We start from the raw sequence: 10,747 nt of genomic DNA on the forward strand, positions 1-10,747 counted from the left end.
CCCTCTTCCCCCTCTCCCCCGGCCGTGTCCGGGCCCCTCTCCCCCCGCGGCTTCCCCGCCCGGCGCTCACCTGTGTCCGCGCCGCCTCGCTCCGCACCCGTGTGCTCAGTGCCGGCCACCGCGCCCCGCCGCCGCCCTCGCCGGAGACCAGCCGCAGGGGCCTGATGCTCTCCCGCTCCGCGAAGCGGCTCTCGCCCCGCCGCCCCGCTGTCGCTGGCCCGGAGCCTCCTGGGCAGGGGAGAGGCACCGTCACCCGGCTGCGCCCTCGCCCCCAGCGCGCAGGCTGTTGCGGGGGCTCCGTTTCCATGGGGCTCCGCAGTAGCCTCGGCGCAGCGTCCCCCCCTCCCCGCCGCCCCCGCCGCCCCCGCCCCGAGCGCGGCGGCGCTGCCCCGTGGCCGCGGCTCACCTGGGGCAGCCGGCAGGGCGCAGAGCGCCAGGGAGAGGAGGCAGGCGGCAGCCCGCATGGCGCTGCCCGCCGCCCCGCTCGCCGCCGTGTGCCGCCCCGGCTGCCGCCGCCGAGCGCCGCCGGCTCCGCGCCTGCACGGGCGGGGGGGCTGCGGGGCCGCGGGGCCGGGGCTGCCGAGCTCCGCCCCGCCGCCGCGCCGAGCCCCCTGCCAGCGAAGGAGATGGCGAGAGCCGCCGAGGCTCCCCGCAGAGCCCGCTTGGAAGAGGGAAGTGCTGGGAAATGTAGTCGTTTGCCAGGATGGGAGGTAGCGGGGCGAGATCGGAGGGGAAGCCCCGGAGCCCGGGGAGCGCTGCAGGGATTCCGCAGCCCCCGCCCCGTGGGGCCGCCCCGCTACCGCACTGCTCCGGGGCAAGGGAACCCCCGCCGCAAAACTTGCCTCCGCTGGCAGCCCCACCTGCGGGTGAAGGCGGGGGGGTCTCTGGGGAGGCAGCCAGAGCGTTTTCCCTCCCCCTCTGGCCGTACTGCGGCCAGCCCCCTCCCCTTACGTGTTCATTTTCAGAGTAAACCTTCAATCCCTTCTCTATGACCTTTCTTCTTCCTTTCTTAAATTTCTACTCCCTCCCGGCTTTCTCCACTGGACTAACAAAGAGAGTAGAAAAGAATTACAACGCAGAATCGTTCCTTTCACGGTACAACACGCTCTCCTGGACTGCGGAAGAGGCAGAAGTGTCAAGGACTCTCCACGATGTCTGTTCCCCGAAACGCGAGGATTATTCTCCCTCAGCGGAGAGATAGCTGCATCTGCAACCCAATTCTACACTCCCACCTACCGGGAAGCCGAGGGGAGCAGGGCTACCTCGCGGTACTGTGTATCTCACCTTTCTTAATTAACTGCGTTTCTTTCTGAAAATGGGACAAGAGTGGCTATTGCCTAAGGCGTTCCTTCCACCGCCGTTTTCCGAAGGGGCGATAGCAAGAACTACCATGGCACGCAGTTGAGGCGAGTGGAAAGAGGAGGGGTGTCAGAGCAGCACAGTGGCAGATGCAGCTCGATAGCGACCCAGGCAAGAGAATAAGAGGTCAAACTACCTACCGTTATGCAGATCAATATTAATTGTATTGCTTGCAGTGACAACAGCCAGAACACCTGGCACCTGCATTTCTGGTCTTGGGAGCGTTTCTGTCTGCTGGGGTGCCTTCCATGCACTCCTCAAGGAGGAACCGCACTCCGGGCACAGGGGCTTGGCAGCGGCCGCCCGCCTCTCCCAGAGCCACCCGCCGGGGAAGGTCGGGGCTCCTGGCCCGATTTCTCAGTAGGTCTTACCTTACTTACACAGATCATCTATTAAAAGAAGCAATTAGAGCACAGAAGAAGGAAATTCAGTTTCTCACAATTTGTTTCCATGATATGAAAACAGACAAAATGACAGTCCAACAAGCTGAGGATAAGAGCACAGTATTGCATCTGGAAATATATATTAACAAAGTGGCTAATAAGTTTTGTGCTGTCCTGTTTACACTGCACTCACACACTACACGAAAGATATATCCATTAAATCCTCAAGCAGCCACTGAAATTGTGCACAATTAGCTTATAAAACTCTTCTGTGGGGTATCAAAAGGAGCATGGGTGGGGCGGGTAAAGAAAATGAGGAAGTGCCATTTATAGAAAGAAAAATCAGTACTATAATATGATGTTTCAATCTTCTTATGAAAGTCATAAATCCTTATATTTCAGGCTGCAGCCAACCGCTGGTTATTTCAGTTAGACCAAACTGTCCCCACTGGCACACTATTTCACAGCTTCTTCTGCCAGTATTTCTGTGAAAATTCATGACATCAGATATATATTATACCTGCTAGGCAGTAGTTACACAGTACAGTTATACACTGATTTCCTGGATCAGTACATCATATATTTCTTTTTTCTCTTTTCAGTGTTCAGATCTAGTGTAGATGTCACACATGGAAGGTTCACCAACCCAGCACCAGCCAAGGCCTGGCTGCTCTTAAGTAATGACAATGAATGAAGAGTTCTATCCAGTCTGTGTGCTCGGGGAATGTGGTGAGCTATAATACATATGCTTCATTAATACAATCCTTTTTTAGTATGCCAACTCTATTTTGGTCAAACCCTTCACTACTTTCAAGAATAATTTTTAATACTTTAAAAAAAAACCACAACCAACTAATAAGACAAAGGCCTTTAAAAAGTGTGTGTGCTAGAAGTGATTAGCCAAAATAGAGCTGAAAAAGGTTTTGTGTCCCTCTCTTTGCAAACCTTTCTTGTTTACATCTTATACCATTTGGCTAAGAAAATACTTCTATGATAAGCACTGAAGATTAATTCTAAATAGAATACTTTAATAAATTGCAGGAATTTATATATCACATTGAAGGATCTAACTCATGAGGAAGAAAATCCTGACCTGTATATCTGAAGTTCCCTTTTATTTGTACACATTGATTAGAAATGGGTGATTTGACAAGCTTGATCCTTCAGAGAAATAATATTTTAATTTTATGGGTGGTGTTTCCAGGTTTGTTTAGGAAATCAGGCAGAGAACATCAATATTCATTTCCTAGTTTTATTTTACTGGGAGATCTTTGACATTGCTGAGGACTGGGGCAGACTGTCCCCCTCTGAACAACTAGCTCTTTCACATCTGGGGACAGAATTTTTTCTTCTTCTAGCAAATCCTTAAATATCTTGTGTTGGAAGAGACCTACAAGGAACATCCAGTCCAACTCTCTGCTTCTCACAGGGCTACCTAAAAATAAACCATATAACTGTGCCATCCAGACACTCCTTTAACTCTGACAGACTTGGGGACAGCTTTCCTGGGGAGCATGTTCCAGTGACCGACTGCCCCCTCAGCAAAGAACCTTTTCCTTTTGTCCAATGTGAACATTCCCTGATTCACTTCATACCATTTTCCTCATGTCCTATTGCTGGTGCCCAGAGACGGATCAGCACCTCGTACTCCACTGCCCCCTTTGAGGAAGTTGCAGACTGCCATGGGGTCACCCTTCGGCCTTCTCCTGTCTAGGCTGAACAAACCAAGTGGCCTCAGCTACTCACCCTAAGTCCTGCCTTTGAGACCTCTCACCGTCTTGGTCACCCTGCTCTGGACACACTCAAACACTATAGGTATTATAAAAATTTTTATTTAACCATAATTAATTACAAGTCATAATCTAACACTTTAACATCTAAGTGTTACTTCTCTCCTTCCCACAGAAAATAAGAAAGAAATATGGACTAAACGTCCCTTTTGGCATTGTACTTCTAATTTATTTATTCTTGAAAATTACCTCCCAGCTGTATAGCTTAAGTTTTGCTGTAATCACTATAGTAAGTAGGTAAGACTGCAATCATGATTTACAGTTTTAAACTGCCTAACATTCTGCAGAGATTGGCCTAGTTTAAAATGCTGAAAGAGTAACACATTTTTAAATGCTAAGAAACCTACAGAAACTGCATTACATTTTTATAATTTTGATAAAGTCTAGATTTTCTGCTCTGAGAAACACACAATGGAGCCTTGTGTATGCGTAGACACGATGGAAAAATAGCACTGACTCCAATCACAGAACATTACAGTGACTTAATACTGTGAAAAGTGTAACTCTTCTCCCCACACACAGAAACTTTTGTTTTCTCAAATATAATAGGTTGTAACTGAAATCTAGGGCGCTCCTTAATAAACACATTCTCAGTGGGCAATATTCAATTATGATTTATTAAGTTTATTAAAAAAAATTAAGACTTTTTCCTGATAAAAGGAAGATCTGTGAATATTTTCTGATTGTCTCTGTTCACCTGACCACTGACTACCATAAGTGTTTCCATGTGAAAAACATGTTTATGTTCTTAAAATATGGTAATTAAATTTTCTTTTATCAGTACCAGTTATATGTCCAGTTACAGAAACAGTGCATTTTTACCCGATGATTGTACAGCAGTGACACTGTCACTTATGTATGTAAAAATCACTTGACTCTGATGGTTATTTAGTTTGGAGCATAACTATTACCTCCAAACAGGAAGCATGTGCAACTGTAATCTAAATATAGAGCTCATCACACAGAATCAGTTTTGACATTAAATTGGAGGTACAGCCTGACCTGGAGCACTGCACTGGCCACTCCCAGTGAGGACATTGCAGGGTTCAGAGAAGACAGACACAGAAGCCAGGAAGTTCAGGATTGATCAGGATGGTGATGAACAGGCAGAAACACAATAAAATGTTATACAGTGGTACAGGAAAGTAAGCTGGTGCTTTTTGCTCTTCTGGCAGTATGGTGTGTGAATAAGATGACAATTTAACTAAAACCCAGTAAGAATAAATATGCTTTCACTCAACAAGTCTATTGAAGTCTTTACTTGGGCTGTACTTTCAAATTATTCTCAAAATTCTCAGCACCAAGAGGGACAGGACGTTCTTGTGCACTGAAAGAACAACAGGACCTGCAATGATGAGTAACCAGCTTTGGATAAAAGTCCTTCAGGCTTTTTTAATTTTTTTATTCCAAGTTTACAGATAGGATTTCTTTTGGTTGGTGGTTTCATCTTGCATCTAGTCATGGCATGAGATCCTTTTTGCACTTCTTGTGAATACTGCTCACCACTATTGGAATTAGGAGATTGGGCTGGATAACTACAAGTATGGTTTAGCAAAGGCAGTTTCTCAGAAAATCTGGTGACATAAAGAAAGGTAAGATTTTTATTTATAAACAAACAAAAAAACCCCAAACAAAACCACAAAAAAACCCCAACAACAACAACAACAAAAACCAAAAAACAAACAAAAAACAAACAAACAAAAACCACAACAACAACAAAAACAAAAAAAAAAACCACACCACCAAAAAAACACCCAAAACTCAATCACTTGGCTCAGTGACAAGTGGCCTGGAAATCAGGGCATCAGTAAAGTAAAAATTATTCAGAAGCCTAATTCATGTTTTGTAACATATGAAACTTGCATTCACTGAAGAACTTCCATGTTAGACCTCCTGTAGTTACTCCTGAAGAATGTCAGGTAAGTTAGTAGCTAAAATTATCCTCATAAACAAGCTAAAGAGCTACTCAACTAAACCAACCTGAATGCAGGATACAGGACAAGATCCATGCAGCTTTCTGTGGCCAGAAGCCTCTCCTTTTCCAAGGGCCATTAAACTTCTGAGGCCAAAGCATCCTGTGTGCAGACCTTGTACCTGAAAGATGAACTCCATGTGACATTTGCTGGTGATGTGCCTGAACCCAAAATGTGTGAGTCCCATATCCAGAAACCTACTCTGCCAAGTGGTTCGAATCTGTGACTGTCATTTGGCAATTGACTTCCACAGTGTGGCTCTCAACCTTTATTCTACTGGAGTACCATGTTGCAAAATGGTCTGAAGGTCACAGAGGAAGCCTGGGGTTTATGCCCAGCTATCTACATACTTAACAACTGAGACACTGAATCTTGAAGTGAGCTCTCCCAACTCAAAAAAAAATAAAATAAAATAAAAAAGGATTATGTCAGACAGCCACCCGAATCTACAGCTGCTTTATCCCAAATGAATTGGACTTCACCCAAACAACTGCTTTGCATCCCAAATCTTTTTATGGTGCTATGTCTGTGGTACTCAGCATTTATTTTGGATAGCTGCAATATCTAAACCAAATAAACTGTTGAATATCAGAAGCCAAAAAGCAACATTTGCAGAATGCGTGGTAAAAACCCCCAAAATATTCATCTCATATCACCTTCAGAGGTGTTAAGCTGGTTAATGAACTCTATTCACATTTACCTTCACCCTGCTACAGGTATCAGTGGTGACATTATTACTGGTTGGTATTACCATGGGGATTTGCCTTTAGTTATATTTGCATTTGATAACATAAACAATCTTCTTACATGGTTCGGAGGACTAGTCATGCTAGAAAATAAATTTTGGCATTCAGTTTCTAGTTCATCTTCATGTATTCTGTACAATTGCTCTGGATCAATTGGCTGCTAAAATTTCCCCTCCTTTGTCTGCAAGAGTGGTGATTAGAGTCATATAGAGGTTACAGCTAAATTTGAGTGGCAGTAAGTACTCAAAAGAAAATAGCTTATTTTCCGTAAGAGTATTTTCATGAGATGAGACATAAAAGAAAAAATGAGAGGGATAAAGGGGAGTCCATTTCCTGTTGTGATGCAAATAACATCCAAACTAGTCACCTAAGAAGAATACGAATGCTTGTTCACATTGGATTGTAGTTTTATTTTATACTTTGCTATTTCAGGAATTTCCCATAATTCTTTACATAATCTAATTGCATGTCCTAAAGATCTCAGATACTGAACATCTACAGAATGAAACTAAGGCCAGGAAGCGACTTCCACCTTTGAGCAGACTATTTAAGACCAAGGTGTTTTGATGCTACAGTGGTATCAACTATCAACGTGATCAGAAAGCCCAGCATGGGCAGCCTCTATCAGCCCCTGGTGCTTATCAGCCAATGGCCCAGAGGCCACATGGACTACACAGCTCACAAAGATTCTCCAGCAGGGAAACACAGAGGGATTCATATTTTTATCCTGTGTCCACATACCCCACTGTAACTACATCAGTTAGAGCAGCTACCATTTTTTCATCATTCCTGCACTCAGAGACTACCACAAGAGCTTCACAGACACCATCACCAGGTACACTACCTGAGTGCTTCAGAGCTGAGGCTCTCCAGAGTGCAGGATGAAGATGCACACACCCCCACAGGTGCACCTAAGGAGTCAAACATCATGCACTCATACAGGCCAGAAGGTGACACAGACCAATGATAGCATGAAAAGATAACTGAAGCGTATTCCTCTGTTGCAAGCTTGAGGCGGAACAGGGATTCAGTCACCTCACTGAAGGACAGGACAGATGTTAAGATGCATGGTGCTTCTCAGGTTATAAACACCTGCCCTGCAACTCCAAAGGGGAAAGCTGGCTTTTCAGTCACCTACCTATTGCTTTGTGTCAAGTGTTCTGTAGTTGGATGTCAGGTGAGAGATTACTGCTCAGAGATCCTGCTGCTGAGCACAGGATTTACCTGAGTGTGTGAAACTCAGAAATTACTGCAGAACTTCCTCACATGTTGAGTGGTCCCCACTATCACCATATATCTACAGGAGTATCTGTATGTACAACCACACACATGTACACACATACATTCCCAGCACTTGGGAACTCCTTTCCTCTCAGCCACATTATAAATTGCCTGAGGAGACACAACATTTCTGTTTCAAACACCTGCTGCGGAGCAAAGTCATATGCAGTGTTTGGGCATCCACTGCAAAAACCCAGAACTATGGTGTAGGTGTAATCAAAGTAACACACAACTTCTAAGGCTTTATTTCTAAAAGCAGCTTTCAACACCTGTATTTCTTTTGATGTTGTTACTACCATCCCAACTTTGCACTTTCTGGCTACAGTTTCCATAACGAAAAAGTTAAAAGTCTTTACTTGAAAAATCACTTTGCTCTCTCCCCTCTTCTGAATAGATCAGTCACAACTCACCCTTACACTGAAGTACCAAATCAGTGTCTGCACAGGCTTTCAGCAGTGGCATGTGTTTGTGCATGCACATACCTCCTATTTTAACATTTTAAAGATTATCATAAAATATTTCACATCCCCCTGCTTGGCACACCTATAAAATAGAAACAAGGAAGATCATTGGGCCACAAGATAATCACTTAAATAAGAGTACTTTTATAATTTAGAAGCCTAGGGGATATTTTTTCAATCAGATTTTAAAATTAAGTAGTGTTTGTTCTACACAAGGGTTAAAGCTTTCACTTATTTTCTATCAGTCGAGATTTGGGTGCTTCATTAAAATTTTGAATCCCACACTGCATATAAATATATGCTGCAGAGAGTATGGAAATATAGCTCCAAATTTCTCTAACCACCACAAAAAAGGAAACGACAGTTAAAATATTAACAACTGGTTTGGAATAGAATGTAAAAATTACCTACACCAGCTTCTTGGTCACAGAAAGCAAGACAATTCTAAAATGAAGTGCATTAGAAGAAATTCGTGTACCTGTGAAAAAAGAGTTCAAACTGTAATTATATCATATCTAATTTTCACAAATATGTACTTACAGATAAACCGCACTTCTAATGGCAAACCTTTATTTTAGTGGCCACAGAGGGACTTGTGGTGGTCTTTGTCTGAACTGTTTCACATTTCTACAAATCACTGCCTTGTGTTTTGAAACTATGCAATTCTTTTCTCCGGGAGGAAGTCAGAGAGACAGACAGATGTTCTAGTAACTACCCTTCCATATTTAATTATATTTTCAGAGAGTAATACAAATACTTTTAAGTTTTTGTAAAAACTGGTTTTAAAACAAGCTTAAAAGATAATAAATACATTAAAATAATTGAATATGCTGAATAAATCTGTTTTAGGAATAGCTAGCAGGCTTAGTGTGACGTGATGACTGAACATAGTATATACAAAAGACTCTTAACACACACTAATGAGACCAGTAAACAAAATCTGCATCATGACTAAAAGTGCTTTTTGTAACCAGTAACACTGACTCTCCTACATTGTTCTGCATTACGAGTAGTCTTCATATTTAAATGACAAACCCCTGAATTTTTCCCCTTAAGATTCTAAAGCCAGATTTCAATGTGTTTGTAACTCCTCTTTGCAGTGCCCGTTCTAATATTGCATCTAATCATATGCAAAACATACACAGTTTCTCTGATGAGTAGGGATGGGAGGAAGGAGATGTCTGCAAAGGATACCTACAGACAGATTGTTGTAATGTGTTGGGGGAAAATGCAGGTTTTTCTTCATTTTACTTTAAGCCTAAACCAAAAGCTAGAAAAAATTCCCACCCCACAAAAAACAACTAAAACCCCCACAAAAACCTCCCAAAATCCCAAACAAACAAAGACATGATCTCACTGAAAGACTTGTTCCTAAAATATGTTGCATTCATTGAATCAAAGCAATCCTTCTAACATTAAAGTGTCAATCAAAATGAAGAACAAAGTAATTTCTTCAATGTTCTATTTAAAGTTCCATTCCAAGAACACCATATACTGGTAATTTACTGGCAAAAAAAATATATAGACATACACATTCAAGATCAAGTCCTTTTTAAAATACTACATTTTGCTTAATTTTCTGATGACCTTCTATATTTTCTTGATGTGAATCCAGATCAGAATTAACTATAAATCAAGCCAGGAGTGACCAGTAAGATGGAGAGACCAGAAGCAGCTCTTACCAGACTGTACATGTAATTACACGAACAGTGGAATAAGGAATGTCACCTTTAAGGTGGTTACAACTCCCCAAGCTGCTACTTACATCATTAAGTTTCCAATTCATATGCTCTCTACAGGAAAGTAATTTTATGTCATTTTCCTCATCCATTCCTGCACTCCAAAAAGCTTTATCTACCCCTCATAGAAAATCACCCATAAAGGACAATACACAATATGTAAAGCACTTTAACCACAAGAGCACGAAGCTTGAGAACATTAAACAGGCAAGAGATGAAAATGCAAATAAGTAATTTATGCAAAAATTAATGAAAGTAATTTCTGCTGGTTTAGATCTCTTATATGACCTTAAGGCACTTACATTTATTAATAAAGCTTTGCAATTACATCCTGTAATTTCATACTCATGCCCTCCAATGATTTACAGATATGAAAATTCTGAAAGAGATCAGCTCTGGTAAAGATCTGAAGCATTAAATAAAGTCTTCCCAACTCTTGCTTGTGTCTTTCTCTCTGCCTCTGAGTAAGCTAGTCTGACAGGTTGGCTGCTCTGAAAGAAAAATCAAACAAATGATTCAAGTCAATCAGAAACCTGCTGACTGTTTTGTTGTGGCCATTGGTGATGCCCTGGTGGGTTTTTGTTTGCTTGTTTTTCCCCATGGAAAAATAAATACCTGCTTTCCTATTAGCTAAAATACACAGTACAGCTAGTTTTAGTTTAAAAATCAATTATGTCAGAATAGTCAAAGAATGTAATACATCTTTGTTACTGTGTTCTCTATTAAAGCGGCAGCAGAAGAAAGGGAAGCAACCAAATGCCCACAAAACATCAGTAGTCCATGAGTAATACACTACCTTATTTACAATGCTACCTTACTTACAATCCAGTTATTTATAATGTGGTTACTTGGAATGTATCATAATCAGTGATTTTATAAAATTCTCTCTCCAAATGCAGTTGCATCATGCTTACTGGTTTTGCCTAGCAATTAATTTAACCGAAATCTGGGCTCAGAGCCCTTTACCAGCCATGACAAAGCTGTACCTTTAAAAAAAACCCCCAAAACCACAAGA

The 10,747-nt window shown here is 42.3% G+C and overlaps 1 protein-coding gene across 15 annotated transcripts in view; it reads right to left on the reverse strand.

Moving 5' to 3' along the window:
- ADAM22 (ADAM metallopeptidase domain 22) overlaps positions 1–519 on the reverse strand; it is a 134,455-nt gene extending 133,936 nt beyond the window's left edge. For 8 of the 15 annotated variants that reach the window (XM_064678268.1, XM_064678274.1, XM_064678246.1 and 5 more), the window contains exons 1-2: positions 407–519; positions 71–228 (exon numbers count right to left, since the gene is read on the reverse strand). In XM_064678268.1, coding sequence (XP_064534338.1) covers positions 71–228; positions 407–464 — 216 coding nt within the window. In that variant the 5' untranslated portion in view covers positions 465–519. The remainder of the gene's footprint in view (positions 1–70; positions 229–406) is intronic. The other 7 variants (XM_064678312.1, XM_064678320.1, XM_064678302.1 and 4 more) reach the window with 1 other exon arrangement.
- Between the last annotated feature and the right edge of the window lie 10,228 nt (positions 520–10,747).

This window comes from Pseudopipra pipra, chromosome 1 (assembly GCF_036250125.1).
Source record: "Pseudopipra pipra isolate bDixPip1 chromosome 1, bDixPip1.hap1, whole genome shotgun sequence".
Taxonomy (NCBI): Eukaryota; Metazoa; Chordata; class Aves; order Passeriformes; family Pipridae; genus Pseudopipra; species Pseudopipra pipra.